Source organism: Erithacus rubecula (assembly GCF_903797595.1).
Source record: "Erithacus rubecula genome assembly, chromosome: 8".
Taxonomy (NCBI): Eukaryota; Metazoa; Chordata; class Aves; order Passeriformes; family Muscicapidae; genus Erithacus; species Erithacus rubecula.
Window position 1 is genome coordinate 5,297,551 of NC_136659.1, and position 23,750 is coordinate 5,321,300.

General features: G+C 60.5%; 5 protein-coding genes across 6 annotated transcripts; all 5 read right to left on the reverse strand.

The window, feature by feature from the left end:
• Positions 1-470: 470 nt before the first annotated feature.
• Positions 471-5,501, reverse strand: LOC306804557 (maestro heat-like repeat-containing protein family member 7). 2 transcript variants are annotated; one of them, XM_079311302.1, is made up of 15 exons: positions 5,018-5,501; positions 4,731-4,792; positions 4,502-4,636; positions 4,171-4,319; positions 3,746-3,893; positions 3,340-3,524; positions 3,114-3,251; positions 2,738-2,852; positions 2,427-2,564; positions 1,984-2,160; positions 1,703-1,858; positions 1,457-1,558; positions 1,153-1,255; positions 1,009-1,065; positions 471-737 (listed from the first exon to the last, which is right to left on the reverse strand). In XM_079311302.1, exons 1-15 carry the CDS (start codon positions 5,121-5,123, stop codon positions 550-552), a joined length of 1,959 nt encoding a protein of 652 aa, XP_079167428.1. In that variant the 5' UTR covers positions 5,124-5,501; the 3' UTR covers positions 471-549. The 2 variants fall into 2 exon arrangements, with proteins under 2 accessions (XP_079167428.1, XP_079167427.1); XM_079311301.1 differs by having other exon boundaries at positions 4,731-4,798.
• Positions 5,502-8,248: 2,747 nt separating this feature from the next.
• Positions 8,249-11,271, reverse strand: LOC306804238 (maestro heat-like repeat-containing protein family member 7; the record flags this gene model as incomplete). Its single annotated transcript, XM_079310557.1, has 9 exons — positions 8,249-8,442; positions 8,781-8,837; positions 9,106-9,208; positions 9,580-9,681; positions 9,826-9,981; positions 10,112-10,288; positions 10,508-10,645; positions 10,819-10,933; positions 11,198-11,271. 9 exons carry the CDS (start codon positions 11,269-11,271, stop codon positions 8,249-8,251), a joined length of 1,116 nt encoding a protein of 371 aa, XP_079166683.1.
• Positions 11,272-12,448: 1,177 nt separating this feature from the next.
• LOC306804239 (uncharacterized protein) lies at positions 12,449-13,389 on the reverse strand (the record flags this gene model as incomplete). Its single annotated transcript, XM_079310558.1, has 4 exons — positions 13,100-13,389; positions 12,906-12,970; positions 12,652-12,797; positions 12,449-12,464 (listed from the first exon to the last, which is right to left on the reverse strand). The coding sequence occupies exons 1-4, from the start codon at positions 13,227-13,229 to the stop codon at positions 12,449-12,451; spliced, it is 357 nt and encodes a 118-aa protein (XP_079166684.1). The 5' UTR covers positions 13,230-13,389.
• Positions 13,390-16,293: 2,904 nt separating this feature from the next.
• On the reverse strand, positions 16,294-19,317 carry LOC306804252 (maestro heat-like repeat-containing protein family member 7; the record flags this gene model as incomplete). Its single annotated transcript, XM_079310569.1, has 9 exons — positions 16,294-16,487; positions 16,826-16,882; positions 17,151-17,253; positions 17,625-17,726; positions 17,872-18,027; positions 18,158-18,334; positions 18,554-18,691; positions 18,865-18,979; positions 19,244-19,317. 9 exons carry the CDS (start codon positions 19,315-19,317, stop codon positions 16,294-16,296), a joined length of 1,116 nt encoding a protein of 371 aa, XP_079166695.1.
• Positions 19,318-20,494: 1,177 nt separating this feature from the next.
• Positions 20,495-21,283, reverse strand: LOC306804253 (uncharacterized protein; the record flags this gene model as incomplete). Its single annotated transcript, XM_079310570.1, has 4 exons — positions 21,146-21,283; positions 20,952-21,016; positions 20,698-20,843; positions 20,495-20,510 (listed from the first exon to the last, which is right to left on the reverse strand). Exons 1-4 carry the CDS (start codon positions 21,273-21,275, stop codon positions 20,495-20,497), a joined length of 357 nt encoding a protein of 118 aa, XP_079166696.1. The 5' UTR covers positions 21,276-21,283.
• Positions 21,284-23,750: the final 2,467 nt, after the last annotated feature.

A 23,750-nucleotide genomic window follows, 5' to 3' on the forward strand; every position in this document is an offset into this window, starting at 1 on the left:
CTCTGCCCTCTTCCTTTTCCTTTGTAGGGAAGCACCACTGTTGTGCTTTCAGGAAGCTATTCTTGAACAACCTCCAGTATTCCAAGCTCCTTTGCCCTCACTGGATGCTTGCCATGGAATCCCTTTCAGCTGGATTCAGAAAATACTGAAGATGACTCTTCTGAAATCCAGGGTCTGTGTCCTACTGCTGACCTTCCGTGTACTCAGCAAGGCCTTTAACTCCGCAATATTGTGAAACTGGACCTTCAGGGCAGGGACCCTTCCAGCCTGATCTGCCCATGTTCCTCTCTGCACAAAATGTAGCTCAGAAAAGGACAGCAGGACGGGGCCTGTGTACTCCAGGGCTCAAGTTTTGGTCCGTTTCTGCTCCACAAAGATACAAATAAGGTGAAGAAGCTGAATTTTTTATTCATGCCAAGCAAAGCAGAGGGATGAGCTGGGAGCAGGAAAAGGGGAAAAGGGAAAGGGGAAAGGGGAAAGGGGGGTTGAAGGGAGGAACCAGTAAAGCGGGAAGGAGAGGCGGGGAGCTACTTGAGCTTCCAGGAAAGCTCAGGTTTGCGCAGCATCAGCGGTGTCTGGAGCTTCAGCTGGTCTCTGATCTCCAGGTGGTCTCCTCCTGCATGGGATCTGGCACTGTCCTGAAGATGAATTTAATGATGCAGCTCTTTCATCGAACATGACTTGAACTATCAGGTTTGTGTTGGAGGGGCTCTCATCTGCGTTAAGGGCTTGAAGGGCTGAAAAAGAGAACACACCCACGGTCTGAGGGAGGAAAGCCCCTGAAAGGACCAACCCATCCAGCTCTTGCCGCGGCCTGGAAGCAGCAGGAGGCAGCACGGAGCAGCTGGAAGGTGCTGGCCCGAATCTCCTTGGCACAGGCCCCTGAAAGGTCTCTGTGCTCTGCCCACGCCGCCCCTGGTGTGCGCAGGGAGCAGAGCCCTCCGCAGCCGGGGCAGGGCACGCAGCTGCCATGGCCAGCCCCGCTGCCAGCGCGCTGGCCTCACTCACCCTCACAGATGAGCTGCAGCTCTTGTGGCTGCCCCCTCATGAGCATCCCAGCGATCCCTGTGAACACAAAGCCCGTCATGGCCCCTGGCCCAGATCCTGCTGCAATAGGGCAGGGAGGGACCAAGACTCTGGCTCATGTCTCACCGATGGTCCTGATGGCTGCCTCTCTCAAGGGCTCCTGTGGACTCTCCAGGTAGGGCAGAGCCCGATGCAGGTGTTCGGCCGCTCGGCCCCTGTCCTCTGCCAGCTGTGGAGAGCGGCAGGAGGGAAGGGTCGGGGCGGGCTCTGCCCCTCGGCCCCGGGCTCCCCTGCCCGCACAGGGAAGGGGCACAGGCCGGTGCCCTTGTCTGCAGCACTGGGCAGGGGCCACAGCTGCCAGCCCCACAGACTGGGCACCGTGGGCAAGGGCTTCTCCAGGCTGGGGCTGGGGCTTGCAGGCTGTTCTTACCACACGCTCGCCAAAGCTCCACGGGTCCTCCATCTCCAGCAGTTGTTTAAGATCCCTCCTCTTCAGGAACTTCACCACAGCAAGCAGCGTTTCCCGAGAGGCCTGCAGAGAGCCAGAGATGCACGGCAGCCCAGGGCACAGGAGCTGCCTCCCTGCACCAAGGCCAGGAGGGGGCTGGGGCCCATGAGGTGCCAGGGTGCAGGGAGACAAGTGAGCGTGGGGACAGCAGCGCCCAGGAGTCCTCACCTCTGCCACGCGCGTGTTCTCATTGTGGCAGTGGAAGAAGAGCGGGAGCAGGGTCTCCCCCACAAGCATCTTGAGACGTTTTCTCCCCTTTCCCACAGCTGATTCCATCACTTGTTTGTAGAGGCGAATGGAGAGCAGCTGCACATCACGGTTGTCCTGTTGGAAAGGAAAAAACTCAGCACTGGATTCTCGAGGACCCCCTGTGCACATGCCTGAAAATCCATGGGGCACCACATCTTGGGTCAGCACCCAGTGTTGTGGCTGAGAACACAGAGCCTTACATGATCAAAGAGGGACTGAAGCACCTCAGCCAGTTTTGGGGCCGTGGGACTGGATGCTAGGATGTCTTTGTTGAGGAGTAAATTCATTAACACAGAGAGGGTCGTCCTGACCACATCTGCATCTTCATTCTTCAGTAGCTCCAGAAGGCGTCCAGACAGTTTGCACATTTTTTTGGCCTGTGTGGAACACAAGGCTGTGCTGTGAATCGATAAACAGCTGCACCGCCAACACCGCTCCAGTGGTGCAACCCCACTCTGCTGCTGCTTCTGCCGCCACGGAGCCCAGGGGCCGCAGGCCTGTCCTGGAGCACTGGGGCAGCTGGGCAGCAAGGCAGGAGAGCTGGGAGCAGCTGCCACGGCTCCCGAAGCCCAGCTAAGCACAAGGGGTTGCTTTCCCCAGCCCCACGCTGCCAGCACAGCTTCAGTCACTGCCTCCTTCTCACCATCGAGGGGTCCCTGCTCAGCACCTCGAGACCTCTGAGCGCCAGGTGACACCTGTCTCTGGATTCGCTCTGTAGGTGCCTGGCCATGATCTCCAGGATGCTGTCACCCCATTCATTGAAGTCCAGGAACTCCAGGACCTGAAAGGCACAAAGCAGTGCCCGGGGCGCCCAGCTGGCAGGAGCTCACAGCTGCCCAGGGCTGGGCCAAGGCAGCAGCACAGGGCACGGGCACGGTGCCAGACGGCTGCGGCTGCGAGAGGGCAGAGAGGAGGGAGTCAGCTCAGCGGGGCAGCGCTGGCCATGGGGCTCACCTCCACAAGGAAGGCCATGGCAGCAAGATGCCAGAGTGGCTCCTCCCTGCTGAGGCGCCTGACCAGGCGGAGCGCAATGCAGGAACACATGGGTATGGAGACACGGCGCATCTCCCTGGTGGGGGAAAAAGACACCATTGCCCCTGAGCTGGGTGGGCAAAGCTGTGCCAGGGCTGACTGCCCGAGGCCTGGTCTGTTCCCGAGCAGCCCGTGGGCACTTTGGGAGGTGGCTGTTCCCAGGCAGCCTCCTCTCTCAGCATTTTCCAGTCTGCCCTTCATTCTCTTTGTGACAAGGCCTTGTCACCCATGGGCACGGGAACTGTGTGGGGCACCCTGGGCACAAATGGCAGCAGTAGCCTGGAGAAGGGGGTCTCACCTGGCCAGCAGACCCATGGCATAGTGGTGGGTGTCTGCATAGAGCAGCGTGTCCCAGCCGTTCTTGCGTTCTATAGCCACCAGTAAATCCATGCACCGCAGATGGTGGAGCAGTGCCTTCACAGTCTTCACTGCAAAGCTGTGTGCAGAACAAAGCCCAGGTCATGCAGACAGCCCTGGCCTCAGCCCTGGGGCGTGGGAGTGACAGGAGGACTGGGATGGAGCACCTGTTGATACTGGGAAGGTTATTTTCCTCCTGACATTTTGTCCAGAAAGTTTTGACCTCCTCTGGTGTCTGCTGTGTACTGATGAAAACTTGGTAGAGTAGAGCCACAAGGAGATGGGGGGAATATTTCATAAATGGCTCTGGGCACCAGGGCAGACGGAGAATCTCCCAAAGCACCCTGGTTGTCTACAAAGGATAAACCACACAGAGACAGCACTCAATGCCAGTGACAGGGCCCAAGCATATGAAGGAGAGGCCAGGGGAGGCACGGGGGGACGCAGCCTGATGCCCCTGAACCTTGCCTCTGACCCAGGTGTTAGCCCAGTGCGTGAGGCAGGAAGGGAGAGGATGGAGAGGCGCTGGAGAGGCAGCCTGGGTGCAAGCAAAGGTCAGTTCCAGAAACTCACAGCCAGGGCAAATACGTTCTCACTGTCGCCATCAGAGGTGAACATTTTGCGCACTGGCCAGTCCTCCAGCACAACAAGCAGTGTTGGCAGCACCTTTTCCATTGTTGTTCCTGATGAGGCTATGGTCTTCCACATGGTTGCAGCAGCTCTGCAGGACGAGAGTTGTGTGTCAGGGGGGTTTTAGCCAGAGCACCATGGCCTGGGCAGCCACAGAGGCCCAGATGACAGAGCCATAGTGCTCTGAAGGGTAGGGAACGAACATGGCAGGAGGCTTAGGGGCTCACAAGCCAGGACTGGGAAGCGGAGGGTCCAGTGGCTCCTGGAACTCTCTGCCTGTCTAGCAGACCCCACTGGACTGGCTGTACAGGCTGATGGGCCCTACAGGCTGGTTAGACCTGAGCCCTCAAGGCAAGTGGGCCCTATACCTGTCACACGATGGGGCACAGCGCAGGAGGGTCACTGCGACATCAGCGGGGTGTGCATCAGTCAGCCTCAAGATGTCCATGAACAGCCTGTCCTCTGGAGGTCCCTCAGATGCTATCTTCTGGTGCATGTTCCTAACTAAGCCTGGCACCTGCAGAAAGCATGGGGAGACTTGGAGAGCTGCCAGAGGGAGCAACTTCCCAGATTCCCTTGAGAAATGCTTCCCTTTCCACCACACTGGGCTGAACACAAAGGCTGAGGAGGCCCAGTGGAACTGGCTTGAGGCACCACACAATTTCTAGGGACACCCAGCCCTGGCCACAGGCCACTTACTTGACTTGGACTGGAGACCATTCTCTCCCCAAAAAGATCCAGGCTGGGAGCAGGAGCTAAGCTCTGAGGGACTGCTGGGCCAGGCTGTGCTGCACCCTTGGAAAATGTGATCATCTCTCTGAGGTTCGCAAACTTCTGCAAAAGAAGGAACAATAGGGAAGAGAGGGATAATCCATTGAGTGCTCCAGTGGTAATGCTCGGCTAAAAAGGTGGAAATGGCTCTCTGTACCTGGCCTACAGAGCACCAGCAGATACGGCCACAATTATGCTGCTGTTGTGTCTGGTCTCTCCCTGCATCTGGTAAAGAGCAAAGAAAGCCAGAGCTTAAGAGTTGCAAGAGAGACCCAGGAATACAGCCCAGCCATGCACTTTCCAAGCAGGGACAGCCCCGGGATGCCCCAGGCATGGAGTATGGCTGCCAGGGGGTTCAGCCCCACCCCTCTTCTGAGCTATCCATGGGCATCACCACAGTCATGGCTGCAGGCACCAGCCCTGTGGCCCAGCTCTGCCACTCACCATTCGGCAATGGCTGGAACTGCTCCATCTCATTATGTGGCTGTGGTACGGCCACACAAGGACATTTATCAAAATTCTTGGGTAGGCTGGGGGTTCTCTCAGCCATGTCAATGTCTGGATTTACGGCTAGACGCACAAGAGATGCCACGGAAAAGTTCCAGGCCACCAAGTGCAGTGAGCCGTGCCTGGAAGGGACCTAAAATAGAGAAGTCTTGGGAAGGCTACAGGACAGTAAGTCCTGCAGTCTGCACTCAAGGCCTCCTGACAGAGTAACAGGAGACATTTTGAGAAGGCTATGGGTAAGAAAACCTATGGAGAGCCCATAAGGGCACCTGCAAAAGAGAAACCTCGGGAAGACTATGGGTCACCAGGTCCCACAGTCTGGCCTCGAGGTCACCTGCACAGTTAGACTTTGGGAAAGCTCCGGGTCAGCAGGGAACGAGCTGGCTGTGCGGGGGCTCCTCACAGCTGCGCTCTCTCCGTCCTGTCCCGACGCACAGTGCACCGAGCACTGTGGCGTGGCCGTGTCGCCGCCAGCACCTATGTCACCACGTGTCACAAAGGGTCACCCTTGTGCGCTGTGCTCTGTTCCATCCCACGGTGACCTCGGTGCAGTGCGTCACAAAGAGCCCTAGGACACACCCTCACGTGCCCTGGGGACACCCCCACCCCCCCCAAACTGCCCCAGCAAGCAGAGTATATAGGGAGAACTCTTTAATGAGACAAGCAGTTCTGTGTCTCTGATGATGGTGCCAGCACCATGAAGGAAGAACCAAGTGCTGCAAGCAAACATATCCTGCCAATTCCTGCTCTTCCGTGGACACGGAGCACACTTGTTCCTACAGCTTCACAAGATTCCACATCCAGGAACAAGGGAGGGCCGTGCATTGTTAGGGAACAGCCTCCAACAAGAGCAGAGCAGAATCCTCTCAGCAGAGCCTGAGTTTGTGACTTGGGCCATCAGTTCAGCAGACAGCAAAGTGCTTCCTTCCCTCCATCCCTGAACCTCAGCCACACGAGCCCTGCTTTCCTTCAGCAACTGCAGTTTCTTCCTTCTTTCTGAGGAAGTTCTCCATGTTGAGTTTAGAAGCTCATGCTGGTTTTTTTGGGGGTGCCTGAATGGAGGAGAGTGTCAGCAGCTGCAGCCCAGGGCTCGTGTCCCATCAGCGTCTCTAACGATGGCACCAACGCTGCTGTCTTGGGACAGGCAGCTGTGGAAGGCCAGTCTGCCCTCAAGCACGGCCACTCAAGTCAGCTGGGGGACAGGCTGCAGCTGCAGCTGCCAAGCGTGGCTGTGAGGCTGGCAAGGCAAGAGAAAGCCATGGGGACCACTTTCCTGACACCTTTTGCCGAGCCATGAAAAATTGTGCCCACAGCATCCCTCCTTTTGGCATCCTGGCTGGTGTGGGTGCCTTCCTGAGGAGGTACAGGCCTTTGGGGAGCTGCTGTTCCTGTGCACACCCTGGTGACTTTTCTCTGGTGTCCTGAGCCACGTTGACAGCAGCGACTCTGCAGGCCAGCTGCAGGACACATCGTCCTTGCCATGGCAGCAGCAGCTCTGTGGGCCCTGAGCAGAGTGTCAGGGGTGTCTCGGCCTCACCTGAAGCACTCGGGCAGCTGGACAGCAACACAGGAGAGCTGGGTGACGCTGGCACAGCTCCCAAAGCCCAGCCAAGCCCAAGGGGCTGCTTTCTCCAGCCCCACGCTGGTGGGTATGGCTGCAATGAAACATTTACATTCAGAGTACTGAGGGTTTGAATGGCCAAAAGAAAGGGATAGGAACCACAGAAGAGGCCCAAAACTAAAGAACTCTCACGGAAAATAAAACAGGGACGATGCCTAGAAACCGAACGCTGTACTGAGTCAAACACCGAAGGCCGAAACAAGGAGGGGCGTGACAATATATCCCCTCAGGGGGAGAACTTTCTGAAACTAAGTAACCACTAGGGGAAGAGAACTTGAACCAATTCCCATAACCACTATGGGCTGTGGGAAGAACAGTTAGGTTTGCCCCAGAGTAACAAATGCTTTGCAGGGCTTGAAGTCAGCGCCTGGCTCTTCCTTGGTGAAATGGGGCTGCCTTTGTGCCCCAGCCAGGCCGACTTGCAACACGCTGCCAGCACAGCTTCAGCTGCTGCCTCCTTGTCACCATCGAGGGTCCCTGCTGAGCCCCACGAGGCCTCTGAGCGCCAGGTGATGCATCTCCCTGGCCTCTGCCCACTGCGCCTCGCCAGCAGCAGCCAGGGACTGTGCTCCAGCAGGGCCTGCTCGGCCTCCTTGTCCCTCCCTGTCCCAAGGCAAACCAGCCTGGGCCCCTCGGGGGTGTCCCCAGCGTCCTGCTGAGGCCAGGCCTCCAGGCCTTCTGCTGCAGCCCAGAGACGCGCCGGGGAAGCGCCGGAGCAGCCGGCTGGCAGGAAGAAGGGCCTGCCTGGGGAATGCTCATGGCCTCTGCCACCCAGTTCCTCAGGGCTTCCCACCAAGCCATCCACACCAAGCCCTCCTGTCCCAGCACAGCCTCCCGCCACCCAGCGCCACACGCATCCCGCTCAGGCCTTCCCGCTGCCTTATCCTGGCTGGCCTCGGCAGCACCGCATCCCGTCATGGCCGCCACTGTCCCGCGCCCTCCAGGCCTCCCCAGGCCTGCCTGGCTGCTGCAGGAGCTCCAGAGGAGCCGCATCAAGAGGCACCTCAGAGCCCTCAGCAATGCAGCCAGCAGCCCACGGGCAGGACACAGCTGGCCCTTCCTGGCTGGGAGAGGGCTGCTGGCCTCTCCAGGGACCAGGCTCTCAGCAACGCCCGCCCCAGCTCCGGCCTCTGCCCAGCCGCTCCGTCGGAAGCCTCAAGGCTCCGGAAGAACCACCAAGGCCAAGGGGCTTTGGGCCACTTTCCCTTGCACGCCGCACGCTTGGCCAACTTGCCCAGCACAAGCACCCTTCTTGCCCTCTTCCCCATAGGCCTGAAGAGTCTGGCCACCAAAAGAAAGCTCCTGGACCTCTGTGTATAACAACAACACTTTATTAATCCTATGAATTTACTAATTTAGTAATTTACTAATATTCTTATTTTCTAATTTACTAATTTACTAATATACCAATTTAATAAATTAGTAATTTACTAAATTACTAATTTACAAAATTGCTAAATTATTTACAGCAGAGCAACATTATGAGGATGAAAAGTAGAGCTTGACCCTGCAAGCTCAGGTGGCCCCAGCAAACACAGCCTCCCGCATCATTTCTCCACAGCTCTCCAGCAGCAGAGACGGCCACCGCCACCCAGGGACGGCTTGCAGAGACGGCGGAATCCATCTCGCATCTGCTGGAGTCGGGAGGAGGGAACGCTCTGTGCAGTGATGATTATATAGAGCGTTTGGCAGGCCAGGCACGAGATGGCAGGGCTGATGTCATCTGCCATGTCCTGAAGGGCTGGAAGAGAGAGAAACAGAGGCACAGTCAGAGCCTGCATCTACGGGGACCTGGGGAGACCCTCCTGACCCGTCCATGCCCCCAGCTCTTGCCACGTGGGGAGACCCTCCTGACCCGTCCATGCCCCCCAGCTCTTGCCACGGCCTGGAAGCAGCAGGAGGCAGCAAGGAGCAGCTGGAAGGTGCTGGCCCGAATCTCCTTGGCACAGGCCCCTGAAAGGTCTCTGTGCTCTGCCCACGCCGCCCCTGGTGCGCGCAGGGAGCAGAGCCCTCCGCAGCCGGGGCAGGGCACGCAGCTGCCATGGCCAGCCCCGCTGCCAGCGCGCTGGCCTCACTCACCCCTGCACATCAGCTGGAACTCTCGCTGCTGCTCCTTCAGGACGCGCCCGGCCAGCCCTGGGAACACAGAGCCCGTCACGGCTCTGCCCAGCGGCACAGCTGCCCCACAGCGGCGCTGGCAGCCCTGCGGCCGCAGCACCTCCTTCCCCTGCAGGGCTCAGCCGGGCCCTGGGCGCACGCTGCCGCCAAGGGCACGGCTGGCACAGGGCGGCAGCAGCCCCGAGGGCAGGCGGGGCTGCACGGCCCCGGCCCCGATGGCAGCAGCTGCCGGGGCTGGGGCCGAGCTGCGGCAATGGGGCGGGGAGGGAGCCGGCCTTGTGCTCACCCATGAACCTGACGGCCGCCTCTCGCAGGGGCTCCTGTGGGCTCTGCAGGTAGGGCAGGGCCTGCCGCAGGTGTTCGGCCGCTCGGCCCCTGTCCTCTGCCAGCTGTGGAGAGCGGCGGGAGGGAAGGGTCGGGGCGGGCTCTGCCCCTTGGCCCCGGGCTCTCCCGCCCGCACAGCCCCGAGGGGGTCAGAGGGCTTGGAAAGGTGCGGTGCTGGCCCGCAGCAGAGCCCGGCTGGGTCGGGGCTCCACCAGCTCCTGCCTTGGGGCCACAGGAGCCTGGAGAAGAGCCCGCGTGGGGCACAGCCCAGGGATGGGAGCAGAGTGTGGGGCACAGGCCAGTGCTCCTGTGTGCAGCACTGGGCAGGGGCCACAGCTGCCAGCACCACAGACTGGGCACCGTGGGCAAGGGCTTCTCCAGGCTGGGGCTGGGGCAGGGGCTTGGGCTGGGGCTGGGGCATGCAGGCTGTTCTTACCAAGCACTCGCCAAACCTCCACATCTGATCTGTCTTCACCAGGTGCTCCAGATCCCGACTCTTGAGGAAGCTTACTGCAGCAAGCAGCGCTTCCCGAGAGGCCTGCAGAGAGCCAGAGATGCACGGCAGCCCAGGGCACAGGAGCTGCCTCCCTGCACCAAGGCCAGGAGGGGGCTGGGGCCCATGAGGTGCCAGGGTGCAGGGAGACAAGTGAGCGTGGGGACAGCAGCGCCCAGGAGTCCTCACCTCTGCCACGCGCGTGTTCTCATTGTGGCAGTGGAAGAAGAGCGGGAGCAGGCTCTTGCTCACAAGCACCTTGAGAGGTTTTTTCCCCTTTGCCTCTACCAAGCTCATCACCTCTTGGAAGAGGCGAATGCAGAGCAGCTGCACATGGCGGTTGTCCTGTTGGAAGGGAAGCAAAACCATCCACATCAGCTGCTCCAGGCCCCTCTGTGCACGGGCCCAGAAATCCATGGGACACCACACCTGGGGGCAGCAGCCAGTGGCCGTGACTGGGGACACAGAGCCTTACGTGGTCCAAGAGCGGCCAGAGCGCGGCAGCCAGCCGCAGGGCGGTGGGGCTGGGTATGGCCAGGTCTCTGTGCAGCAGCAGAGCGCTGAGCACGACGCCGGTCATCTGAACGCTGCCTTCATCTGCGTTCCGCAGCAGGTCCACAAGGCTTTCGGTCAGGCTCTGCATTCTTTTGTTCTGCATGGAACACAGGGCTGGCAACCCCACTCTGCTGCTGCTGCTGCCGCCACGGAGCCCAGGGGCCGCAGGCCTGTCCTGGAGCACTGGGGCAGCTGGGCAGCAAGGCAGGAGAGCTGGGAGCAGCTGCCACGGCTCCCGAAGCCCAGCTAAGCACAAGGGGTTGCTTTCCCCAGCCCCACGCTGCCAGCACAGCTTCAGTCACTGCCTCCTTCTCACCATCGAGGGGTCCCTGCTCAGCACCACCAGGCCTCTGAGCGCCAGGCGACGCATCTCCCTGGACTCGCTCTGTAGGTGCCTGGCCATGATCTCCAGGACGCTGTCACCCCATTCAGTGCAGTACAGCAAGTCCAGGACCTGGAAGGCACAAAGCAGTGCCCGGGGCGCCCAGCTGGCAGGAGCTCACAGCTGCCCAGGGCTGGGCCAAGGCAGCAGCACAGGGCACGGGCACGGTGCCAGACGGCTGCGGCTGCGAGAGGGCAGAGAGGAGGGAGTCAGCTCAGCGGGGCAGCGCTGGCCATGGGGCTCACCTCCACAAGGAAGGCCATGGCGGGCAGTTCCCAGTCTGAAACGCCTTGCCTCAGTAGCTCCAAGAGGCAGGATACGATGCTGGGACACCAGACCACGCAGCCCTGGCTTATCTCCCTGGTAGGGGGAAAAGACACCATTGCCCCTGAGCCGGGTGGGCAAAGCTGTGCCAGGGCTGACTGCCCGAGGCCTGGTCTGTTCCCGAGCAGCCCGTGGGCACTTTGGGAGGCGGCTGTTCCCAGGCAGCCTCCTCTCCCAGCATTTTCCAGTCTGCTCTTCATTCTCTTTGTGACAAGGCCTTGTCACCCATGCGCACAGCAACTGTGTGGGGCACCCTGGGCACAAATGGCAGCAGCAGCAGCCTGGAGAAGGGGGTCTCACCTGGCCAGCAGGCACATGGCATAGTGGTGGGTGTCAGCACACAGCAGCGTGTCCCAGCCGTTCTTGCGTTCCATGGCCAACACCACAGGCTCACACTGGACTTGGTAGAGCAGGACCTTCAGGGTCTGCACTGCAAACCTGTGTGCACAGTAAAGGCCAGGTCACGCTGGCAGCCCTGGCTCCTCCTTGGGGGCATGGGAGGGGTGGGGAGACTGGCAGGACTGGGATGGAGCACCTTTGGGGGTTGGTGGCAAGGCCCAGTTGCTTCTGGCATCCCTTCCAGAAGGTGTCAACCTCCTCTGGTGTGTACAGCGTGCTGATGTAGGCTTGGAAGAGCAGATGCAGCAAGAGATGGGGGAAATACTCCAACACTATAGGTGGGCACCAGGTCGAGTTGAAGACGTTCCACAGTGTCACGGTTGCCTGGAAAAAATAAAGCACCCAGAGACAAGAGTAGGTGCCAAGACATGCATGTGGCAGGGCCTGAGCGTGCCAGGGAGAGGCCCGGGGAGACACCGTGGGAGCAGCCGGCCTGGCGCCCCAGGTTCAGCGCAGTGCCCGAGGCAGGGAGATGCAGCTGTGGGGAGGGCAGAGAGCTGGCTGCTCGAGAGGTGGCCTAGGGGCAAGCAGAGGTCAGTTGCAGGAACTCACAGCCAGAGCAAAGACTGCTGTTTTGTCCCCATCGGAGGTGTAGGCATTGTCCACTGGCCAGGCCCTCAGCAGACTGAGGAGGATGAGCAGCGCCGGCTCCGCGGTGCCAGTGGAGGTCAGGATCAGCCCCCACATGGCCGCAGCAGCTCTGTGGGGTCAGGGCTCTGTGTCAGGGGGTGCGGGCCACAGCACCGTGGCCCGGGCTGCTGCAGGGGCCCGCGCCGGCCCTCAGCCCTGCCTCTGCCCACTGGCCCCGGCCGGCGGCGCCCAGCCAGCCCACGGGGGTGCAGCCCCGCCAGGGAGGGAGCGGGGCAGCACGCTCAGGGGCTGACATGGCAGCACGGCAGACGGAGGGGCCGCAGGGGCCTGCAGCTGTGCGCCTGGGTGGCACTCAGCAGGGACAGGCTCTGCAGGGTAACGGGGCATGAGCCCTAAGGCCTCAAGGCAGCTGGGGCTGCCCAAGGTACCTGTCACCCGACGGGGCCCAGCGCAGGAGAGTCATCAGCACATCGTAGGGGTATTTCTTGGTCAGCTCCAGCAGGCTCCTGTCCAGCCTGTGCCCAGCAGACTCGTTGGCCGTCAGCCACTTGTGCATGTATCTCACCATGGCGGGCACCTGCAGAAGGCACGGGGAGACCTGGACACCTGCCAGAGCAGCAACTTGCCCAGCTTCCCCTGAGAAGTGCTGCCCTTCCCACCACATTGGGCTGGGCCTCAGAGGCTGAGGGAACCCAGCAGAGCCAGCCTGAGGCGCCGCACAATTCCTGGGGTGATCAAGCCTTGGCCACAGGCTGCTTACTTGCATTGGATGGGAGACACCCTTCTCCACAAGCAAATCCAGCATGGCGGCACTGGTCTCAGCACCGAAGAGGTGCAAGTTTGCCGAAGGCCCAGTGCCCACACCGGAGGTCTCTTCCCGCCAAATGGACGTGATGAATTCACAGAGCATCTGCAGGAGAAGGGCAACAAGAGAGGGAGAGTCCATGGAGTGTTCCAAGCACGGTGCTGGGCTGAGCAGTGGCAGCAGGCCCAGCCCAGGTGGGGATGGCTGCAGTACCTGCGCTGCTCTGCGGAAGCGGCCACGGGCAGGGTGCTGCTCTTGTGTGCGGTCCATGGCTGCACCTGGCACAGAGCGAGCGCAGGCAGGGCTCAGGGGCTGCGGGAGAGGCCGGAGAGCAGAGCCCAGCCCTGCCTTCCCAGGCAGGGACAGCCCGGCATGCAGCAGCCCTGTGGCCCAGCTCTGGCACTCACCCTCCTGCTGCAGCTGCAGCTGCTGCAGCTCCACAGGCTGCTGTGCTGAGGTAGCTGCAGCCTCCTCCTCCTCCTCCTCCTCCTCCTTCACCCAGGCCAGCTTGGGCACCCTGGGGGGTGTCTGCTCCATGTCTCTCTTTGCAGGGCTTGCACGAGAGATGCCTTGGAAAAACTCCAAGATCAAGTGCTGCAGTTGTGCCTTGAAGGCCCAGCTGCAACAGAGAAACCTTGGGAAGGCTGAAGGACAGTAAGTCCTGCAGTCTGTCCTCGAGGGCAGCGGCCGCAGGGACGGCAGATGCTCGGGAAATGCTGCGGCTCGCCGAGTCCCGCAGTCTGGCCTCGAGGTCACCTGCACAGTTAGGCTTTGGGAAAGCTCCGGGTCAGCAGGGAACGAGCTGGCTGTGCGGGGGCTCCTCACAGCTGCGCTCTCTCCGTCCTGTCCCGACGCACAGTGCACCGAGCACTGTGGCGTGGCCGTGTCGCCGCCAGCACCTATGTCACCACGTGTCACAAAGGGTCACCCTTGTGCGCTGTGCTCTGTTCCATCCCACGGTGACCTCGGTGCAGTGCGTCACAAAGAGCCCTAGGACACACCCTCACGTGCCCTGGGGACACCCCCACCCCCCCCCAAACTGCCCCAGCAAGCAGAGTATATAGGGAGAACTCTTTAATGAGACAAGCAGTTCTGTGTCTCTGATGATGGTGCCAGCACCATGAAGGAAGAACCAAGTGCTGCAAGCAAACATATCCTGCCAATTCCTGCTCTTCCATGGACACGGAGCACACTTGTTCCTACAGCTTCACAAGATTCCACATCCAGGAACAAGGGAGGGCCGTGCATTGTTAGGGAACAGCCTCCAACAAGAGCAGAGCAGAATCCTCTCAGCAGAGCCTGAGTTTGTGACTTGGGCCATCAGTTCAGCAGACAGCAAAGTGCTTCCTTCCCTCCATCCCTGAACCTCAGCCACACGAGCCCTGCTTTCCTTCAGCAACTGCAGTTTCTTCCTTCTTTCTGAGGAAGTTCTCCATGTTGAGTTTAGAAGCTCATGCTGGTTTTTTTGGGGGTGCCTGAATGGAGGAGAGTGTCAGCAGCTGCAGCCCAGGGCTCGTGTCCCATCAGCGTCTCTAACGATGGCACCAACGCTGCTGTCTTGGGACAGGCATCTGTGGAAGGCCAGTCTGCCCTCAAGCACGGCCACTCAAGTCAGCTGGGGGACAGGCTGCAGCTGCAGCTGCCAAGCGTGGCTGTGAGGCTGGCAAGGCAAGAGAAAGCCATGGGGACCACTTTCCTGACACCTTTTGCCGAGCCATGAAAAATTGTGCCCACAGCATCCCTCCTTTTGGCATCCTGGCTGGTGTGGGTGCCTTCCTGAGGAGGTACAGGCCTTTGGGGGAGCTGCTGTTCCTGTGCACACCCTGGTGACTTTTCTCTGGTGTCCTGAGCCACGTTGACAGCAGCGACTCTGCAGGCCAGCTGCAGGACACATCGTCCTTGCCATGGCAGCAGCAGCTCTGTGGGCCCTGAGCAGAGTGTCAGGGGTGTCTCGGCCTCACCTGAAGCACTCGGGCAGCTGGACAGCAACACAGGAGAGCTGGGTGACGCTGGCACAGCTCCCAAAGCCCAGCCAAGCCCAAGGGGCTGCTTTCTCCAGCCCCACGCTGGTGGGTATGGCTGCAATGAAACATTTACATTCAGAGTACTGAGGGTTTGAATGGCCAAAAGAAAGGGATAGGAACCACAGAAGAGGCCCAAAACTAAAGAACTCTCACGGAAAATAAAACAGGGACGATGCCTAGAAACCGAACGCTGTACTGAGTCAAACACGGAAGGCCGAAACAAGGAGGGGCGTGACAATATATCCCCTCAGGGGGAGAACTTTCTGAAACTAAGTAACCACTAGGGGAAGAGAACTTGAACCAATTCCCATAACCACTATGGGCTGTGGGAAGAACAGTTAGGTTTGCCCCAGAGTAACAAATGCTTTGCAGGGCTTGAAGTCAGCGCCTGGCTCTTCCTTGGTGAAATGGGGCTGCCTTTGTGCCCCAGCCAGGCCGACTTGCAACACGCTGCCAGCACAGCTTCAGCTGCTGCCTCCTTGTCACCATCGAGGGTCCCTGCTGAGCCCCACGAGGCCTCTGAGCGCCAGGTGATGCATCTCCCTGGCCTCTGCCCACTGCGCCTCGCCAGCAGCAGCCAGGGACTGTGCTCCAGCAGGGCCTGCTCGGCCTCCTTGTCCCTCCCTGTCCCAAGGCAAACCAGCCTGGGCCCCTCGGGGGTGTCCCCAGCGTCCTGCTGAGGCCAGGCCTCCAGGCCTTCTGCCGCAGCCCAGAGACGCGCCGGGGAAGCGCCGGAGCAGCCGGCTGGCAGGAAGAAGGGCCTGCCTGGGGAATGCTCATGGCCTCTGCCACCCAGTTCCTCAGGGCTTCCCACCAAGCCATCCACACCAAGCCCTCCCAGCTTTGTACTGTGTCCCAGCACAGCCTCCCGCCACCCAGCGCCACACGCATCCCGCTCAGGCCTTCCCGCTGCCTTATCCTGGCTGGCCTCGGCAGCACCGCATCCCGTCATGGCCGCCACTGTCCCGCGCCCTCCAGGCCTCCCCAGGCCTGCCTGGCTGCTGCAGGAGCTCCAGAGGAGCCGCATCAAGAGGCACCTCAGAGCCCTCAGCAATGCAGCCAGCAGCCCACGGGCAGGACACAGCTGGCCCTTCCTGGCTGGGAGAGGGCTGCTGGCCTCTCCAGGGACCAGGCTCTCAGCAACGCCCGCCCCAGCTCCGGCCTCTGCCCAGCCGCTCCGTCGGAAGCCTTAAGGCTCCGGAAGAACCACCAAGGCCAAGGGGCTTTGGGCCACTTTCCCTTGCACGCCGCACGCTTGGCCAACTTGCCCAGCACAAGCACCCTTCTTGCCCTCTTCCCCATGAGCCTGAAGAGTCTGGCCACCAAAAGAAAGCTCCTGGACCTCTGTGTATAACAACACTTTATTAATCCTATGAATTTACTAATTTAGTAATTTACTAATTTTCTTATTTTCTAATTTACTAATTTACTAATATACCAATTTCATAAATTAGTAATTTACTAAATTACTAATTTACTAATTTGCTAAATTATTTACAGCAGAGCAATATTATTTGGATGAAAAGGAAAGCTTGCCCTGCAAGCTCAGGTGGCCCCAGCAAACACAGCCTCCCGCATCATTTCTCCACAGCTCTCCAGCAGCAGAGACGGCCACCGCCACCCAGGGACGGCTTCCAGAGACGGCGGAATCCATCTCGCATCTGCTGGAGTCGGGAGGAGGGAACGCTCTGTGCAGTGATGATTATATAGAGCGTTTGGCAGGCCAGGCACGAGATGGCAGGGCTGATGTCATCTGCCATGTCCTGAAGGGCTGGAAGAGAGAGAAACAGAGACACAGTCAGAGCCTGCATCTACGGGGACCTGGGGAGACCCTCCTGACCCGTCCATGCCCCCAGCTCTTGCCACGTGGGGAGACCCTCCTGACCCGTCCATGCCCCCCAGCTCTTGCCACGGCCTGGAAGCTGCAGGAGGCAGCAAGGAGCAGCTGGAAGGTGCTGGCCCGAATCTCCTTGGCACAGGCCCCTGAAAGGTCTCTGTGCTCTGCCCACGCCGCCCCTGGTGTGCGCAGGGAGCAGAGCCCTCCGCAGCCGGGGCAGGGCACGCAGCTGCCATGGCCAGCCCCGCTGCCAGCGCGCTGGCCTCACTCACCCCTGCACATCAGCTGGAACTCTCGCTGCTGCTCCTTCAGGACCCGCCCGGCCAGCCCTGGGAACACAGAGCCCGTCACGGCTCTGCCCAGCGGCACAGCTGCCCCACAGCGGCGCTGGCAGCCCTGCGGCCGCAGCACCTCCTTCCCCTGCAGGGCTCAGCCGGGCCCTGGGCGCACGCTGCCGCCAGAGGCACGGCTGGCACAGGGCGGCAGCAGCCCCGAGGGCAGGCGGGGCTGCACGGCCCCGGCCCCGATGGCAGCAGCTGCCGGGGCTGGGGCCGAGCTGCGGCAATGGGGCGGGGAGGGAGCCGGCCTTGTGCTCACCCATGAACCTGACGGCCGCCTCTCGCAGGGGCTCCTGTGGGCTCTGCAGGTAGGGCAGGGCCTGCCGCAGGTGTTCGGCCGCTCGGCCCCTGTCCTCTGCCAGCTGTGGAGAGCGGCGGGAGGGAAGGGTCGGGGCGGGCTCTGCCCCTTGGCCCCGGGCTCTCCCGCCCGCACAGCCCCGAGGGGGTCAGAGGGCTTGGAAAGGTGCGGTGCTGGCCCGCAGCAGAGCCCGGCTGGGTCGGGGCTCCACCAGCTCCTGCCTTGGGGCCACAGGAGCCTGGAGAAGAGCCCGCGTGGGGCACAGCCCAGGGAAGGGAGCAGAGTGTGGGGCACAGGCCAGTGCTCCTGTGTGCAGCACTGGGCAGGGGCCACAGCTGCCAGCACCACAGACTGGGCACCGTGGGCAAGGGCTTCTCCAGGCTGGGGCTGGGGCAGGGGCTTGGGCTGGGGCTGGGGCATGCAGGCTGTTCTTACCAAGCACTCGCCAAACCTCCACATCTGATCTGTCTTCACCAGGTGCTCCAGATCCCGACTCTTGAGGAAGCTTACTGCAGCAAGCAGCGCTTCCCGAGAGGCCTGCAGAGAGCCAGAGATGCACGGCAGCCCAGGGCACAGGAGCTGCCTCCCTGCACCAAGGCCAGGAGGGGGCTGGGGCCCATGAGGTGCCAGGGTGCAGGGAGACAAGTGAGCGTGGGGACAGCAGCGCCCAGGAGTACCTCACCTCTGCCACGCGCGTGTTCTCATTGTGGCAGTGGAAGAAGAGCGGGAGCAGGCTCTTGCTCACAAGCACCTTGAGAGGTTTTTTCCCCTTTGCCTCTACCAAGCTCATCACCTCTTGGAAGAGGCGAATGCAGAGCAGCTGCACATGGCGGTTGTCCTGTTGGAAGGGAAGCAAAACCATCCACATCAGCTGCTCCAGGCCCCTCTGTGCACGGGCCCAGAAATCCATGGGACACCACACCTGGGGGCAGCAGCCAGTGGCCGTGACTGGGGACACAGAGCCTTACGTGGTCCAAGAGCGGCCAGAGCGCGGCAGCCAGCCGCAGGGCGGTGGGGCTGGGTATGGCCAGGTCTCTGTGCAGCAGCAGAGCGCTGAGCACGACGCCGGTCATCTGAACGCTGCCTTCATCTGCGTTCCGCAGCAGGTCCACAAGGCTTTCGGTCAGGCTCTGCATTCTTTTGTTCTGCATGGAACACAGGGCTGGCAACCCCACTCTGCTGCTGCTGCTGCCGCCACGGAGCCCAGGGGCCGCAGGCCTGTCCTGGAGCACTGGGGCAGCTGGGCAGCAAGGCAGGAGAGCTGGGAGCAGCTGCCACGGCTCCCGAAGCCCAGCTAAGCACAAGGGGTTGCTTTCCCCAGCCCCACGCTGCCAGCACAGCTTCAGTCACTGCCTCCTTCTCACCATCGAGGGGTCCCTGCTCAGCACCACCAGGCCTCTGAGCGCCAGGCGACGCATCTCCCTGGACTCGCTCTGTAGGTGCCTGGCCATGATCTCCAGGACGCTGTCACCCCATTCAGTGCAGTACAGCAAGTCCAGGACCTGGAAGGCACAAAGCAGTGCCCGGGGCGCCCAGCTGGCAGGAGCTCACAGCTGCCCAGGGCTGGGCCAAGGCAGCAGCACAGGGCACGGGCACGGTGCCAGACGGCTGCGGCTGCGAGAGGGCAGAGAGGAGGGAGTCAGCTCAGCGGGGCAGCGCTGGCCATGGGGCTCACCTCCACAAGGAAGGCCATGGCGGGCAGTTCCCAGTCTGAAACGCCTTGCCTCAGTAGCTCCAAGAGGCAGGATACGATGCTGGGACACCAGACCACGCAGCCCTGGCTTATCTCCCTGGTAGGGGGAAAAGACACCATTGCCCCTGAGCCGGGTGGGCAAAGCTGTGCCAGGGCTGACTGCCCGAGGCCTGGTCTGTTCCCGAGCAGCCCGTGGGCACTTTGGGAGGCGGCTGTTCCCAGGCAGCCTCCTCTCCCAGCATTTTCCAGTCTGCTCTTCATTCTCTTTGTGACAAGGCCTTGTCACCCATGCGCACAGCAACTGTGTGGGGCACCCTGGGCACAAATGGCAGCAGCAGCAGCCTGGAGAAGGGGGTCTCACCTGGCCAGCAGGCACATGGCATAGTGGTGGGTGTCAGCACACAGCAGCGTGTCCCAGCCGTTCTTGCGTTCCATGGCCAACACCACAGGCTCACACTGGACTTGGTAGAGCAGGACCTTCAGGGTCTGCACTGCAAACCTGTGTGCACAGTAAAGGCCAGGTCACGCTGGCAGCCCTGGCTCCTCCTTGGGGGCATGGGAGGGGTGGGGAGACTGGCAGGACTGGGATGGAGCACCTTTGGGGGTTGGTGGCAAGGCCCAGTTGCTTCTGGCATCCCTTCCAGAAGGTGTCAACCTCCTCTGGTGTGTACAGCGTGCTGATGTAGGCTTGGAAGAGCAGATGCAGCAAGAGATGGGGGAAATACTCCAACACTATAGGTGGGCACCAGGTCGAGTTGAAGACGTTCCACAGTGTCACGGTTGCCTGGAAAAAATAAAGCACCCAGAGACAAGAGTAGGTGCCAAGACATGCATGTGGCAGGGCCTGAGCGTGCCAGGGAGAGGCCCGGGGAGACACCGTGGGAGCAGCCGGCCTGGCGCCCCAGGTTCAGCGCAGTGCCCGAGGCAGGGAGATGCAGCTGTGGGGAGGGCAGAGAGCTGGCTGCTCGAGAGGTGGCCTAGGGGCAAGCAGAGGTCAGTTGCAGGAACTCACAGCCAGAGCAAAGACTGCTGTTTTGTCCCCATCGGAGGTGTAGGCATTGTCCACTGGCCAGGCCCTCAGCAGACTGAGGAGGATGAGCAGCGCCGGCTCCGCGGTGCCAGTGGAGGTCAGGATCAGACCCCACATGGCCGCAGCAGCTCTGTGGGGTCAGGGCTCTGTGTCAGGGGGTGCGGGCCACAGCACCGTGGCCCGGGCTGCTGCAGGGGCCCGCGCCGGCCCTCAGCCCTGCCTCTGCCCACTGGCCCCGGCCGGCGGCGCCCAGCCAGCCCACGGGGGTGCAGCCCCGCCAGGGAGGGAGCGGGGCAGCACGCTCAGGGGCTGACATGGCAGCACGGCAGACGGAGGGGCCGCAGGGGCCTGCAGCTGTGCGCCTGGGTGGCACTCAGCAGGGACAGGCTCTGCAGGGTAACGGGGCATGAGCCCTAAGGCCTCAAGGCAGCTGGGGCTGCCCAAGGTACCTGTCACCCGACGGGGCCCAGCGCAGGAGAGTCATCAGCACATCGTAGGGGTATTTCTTGGTCAGCTCCAGCAGGCTCCTGTCCAGCCTGTGCCCAGCAGACTCGTTGGCCGTCAGCCACTTGTGCATGTATCTCACCATGGCGGGCACCTGCAGAAGGCACGGGGAGACCTGGACACCTGCCAGAGCAGCAACTTGCCCAGCTTCCCCTGAGAAGTGCTGCCCTTCCCACCACATTGGGCTGGGCCTCAGAGGCTGAGGGAACCCAGCAGAGCCAGCCTGAGGCGCCGCACAATTCCTGGGGTGATCAAGCCTTGGCCACAGGCTGCTTACTTGCATTGGATGGGAGACACCCTTCTCCACAAGCAAATCCAGCATGGCGGCACTGGTCTCAGCACCGAAGAGGTGCAAGTTTGCCGAAGGCCCAGTGCCCACACCGGAGGTCTCTTCCCGCCAAATGGACGTGATGAATTCACAGAGCATCTGCAGGAGAAGGGCAACAAGAGAGGGAGAGTCCATGGAGTGTTCCAAGCACGGTGCTGGGCTGAGCAGTGGCAGCAGGCCCAGCCCAGGTGGGGATGGCTGCAGTACCTGCGCTGCTCTGCGGAAGCGGCCACGGGCAGGGTGCTGCTCTTGTGTGCGGTCCATGGCTGCACCTGGCACAGAGCGAGCGCAGGCAGGGCTCAGGGGCTGCGGGAGAGGCCGGAGAGCAGAGCCCAGCCCTGCCTTCCCAGGCAGGGACAGCCCGGCATGCAGCAGCCCTGTGGCCCAGCTCTGGCACTCACCCTCCTGCTGCAGCTGCAGCTGCTGCAGCTCCACAGGCTGCTGTGCTGAGGTAGCTGCAGCCTCCTCCTCCTCCTCCTCCTCCTCCTTCACCCAGGCCAGCTTGGGCACCCTGGGGGGTGTCTGCTCCATGTCTCTGTTTGCAGGGCTTGCACGAGAGATGCCTTGGAAAAACTCCAAGATCAAGTGCTGCAGTTGTGCCTTGAAGGCCCAGCTGCAACAGAGAAACCTTGGGAAGGCTGAAGGACAGTAAGTCCTGCAGTCTGTCCTCGAGGGCAGCGGCCGCAGGGACGGCAGACGCTCGGGAAATGCTGCGGCTCGCCGAGTCCCGCAGTCTGGCCTCGAGGTCACCTGCACAGTTAGGCTTTGGGAAAGCTCCGGGTCAGCAGGGAACGAGCTGGCTGTGCGGGGGCTCCTCACAGCTGCGCTCTCTCCGTCCTGTCCCGACGCACAGTGCACCGAGCACTGTGGCGTGGCCGTGTCGCCGCCAGCACCTATGTCACCACGTGTCACAAAGGGTCACCCTTGTGCGCTGTGCTCTGTTCCATCCCACGGTGACCTCGGTGCAGTGCGTCACAAAGAGCCCTAGGACACACCCTCACGTGCCCTGGGGACACCCCCACCCCCCCCAAACTGCCCCAATTTTAAGGAAGACATTCCCCGATTGTCGAGGTCAGCCCAAGAGGAACTTCAGGAGCAGCTCAAACAAGCAGATGCTCCTCTGCTCTGCCTGCTCTGGGCAGCAGAAGGAGCCCCCGCGCTTGCCGACGCAGCTGCAGCAGGAAGGGCACCCGTGCTTCCACAGGAGCTGCCAGGGGTCTGTGGGACATGACCCGCTGCTGGGTGGCCGTCACACGCGCAGGGCTGTGACACGGACACGGGACGTGTGGCCCAGGGCGCGAATGCTGCTCTGAGCCCTGGGGCCTGGGCAGCACCGGAATCAGCAGGTGTGGCAGAGTCCCTGCCAAAGGAGACCTGCCATCCCCGAGCCGTGCCAGTGCTGGTGCCTACTCCTGCCACAGAGAGCTGTTCCCCTGGGCCACTTCTGTGCCAGAGGACAGCCAAAGTCCACCTGCATTGCTGCCCCAGCTCCTTTCGGCAGGTGCCTGTTGGCAGGAGCGCCTGGAGCAATTGGTGGACTTTTTCAAATAGCATTGTAGGTCATGAAGTGGCAAAATTATGTTCACCACGATCTATGTAGATGGATATCCTGATACTGATTGATGTCTTTTATTTTTCATACCTATGAATAGCATCTGTTGTACCCTTCGGTGGAGCTGTGGTGTGGTCTGCAGTTTGTGCCCAGGGTGGGAGCATCAGTGTGCCTGCAGCAGGGTCCCTGTGACCCCAGGGGTGTAAGGGTGCTCTAGATAGGTACCAATCAAAGTGCTGGAGGCCTTGCTTTGAGGGCACCCATTCAGGAATGAAAAGATGAGTCACTGGTCACAGTCACTCAGCTGCTTCAAGCACTGGGTCAAGAATGCAAGGGTTGCAGGTAGAGACTGACAGTCATCCCATTCTGAAATTTAGCCCTCACACTTTCTGTGCTTGTGGCCTTTCAGTGAAGATACCCAGAAGGACCAGGGGTAGCTGAACCCTCCTTCTGGCTCAGTGCTGATGAACACCAGAGATGCCAGTTCTATCACAGTTCAACCCTAAGGATCCCCTCATGGTGAAGTTTAGTCCTGGCACCTTTACAAATGCCACTGCTGGAGGGAGCTGATCAGAGGCTACATCCTGCATGACAGACCTCAGCTACTCTGTGACTTGCCTGGCACATAGAAAATATAAATACTTGAGGGGCACTTGCCTCAGCAGCGCACAAGCTGAGATGGACACCAAAACCCAACACCATATGCTCTGAACAAACATCTCATTTTGCCTCACACAACTCAGTGCCAAAGAAACACACGCAAAGCCACACCCAACATACAATAACACTATTACTGCTTTTCTGCTCAGCTACAATCATTTAACCACTTCCCCCATACTTACACCTACCTACACCTTGCTTCACTTCAACCATCACTTTTAAACAGAATCACCAGCCTTTAAGTACTTGTTTGCCTTTAAACATGGAATCATTGCTGTCTTGTTAATTTTCATTACTTCTCAAACATGGCAAAGCTTGCTTTTGGGGTTTTCATTTGAATTTCCCAATTCTCTCAATGTTGTGGATTGCATTTTCAGCTCTCACCCAAAATGCTATTGACCTGTGATGGCAACGTTGACATCTGCTCTGGATGATGGTGGTTGAGCCAGCACATCTTTCCATTTACACAGTGCACCAGTGGAAGTCAGAGATGCTCAGCCTGTCATTGCAGAGAATTTTCATGGTAATGTTCTGAGATTAAACTGCATTGATTTCAGGCAATCAAAAAAAACCCTAGAAGCAAGAGAGCTTTTTCCTGGGCTCGTTTGGCTTAAAAATGTGAATCTCACAGAGTCGTATTCAGCTCTTTAATGGGCTTATCAGCATGCCTGTTCTCAGAGCCAGCCAGGCAAAGAGGAAGCTCTTAGCAGCTTCTCCTAGAAAATCACATCCATGGCTGGCTCTTTCCTTCCTCACCAAAACTCAATTAATGCAAAACCAGCACAAGTGGATAC

Coding starts and splice junctions, on each gene's coding strand:
- LOC306804557 (XM_079311301.1), bottom strand. CDS start 5,123: ATGGCTGAGAGAACCCCCAGCCTACCCAAGAATTTTGATAAATGTCCT. Junction 4,637..4,730: donor GCTGGTGCTCTGTAGGCCAG/GTACAGAGAGCC, acceptor CTTCTTTTGCAG/AAGTTTGCGAACCTCAGAGA. Junction 4,320..4,501: donor TGGTCTCCAGTCCAAGTCAA/GTAAGTGGCCTG, acceptor TGCTTTCTGCAG/GTGCCAGGCTTAGTTAGGAA.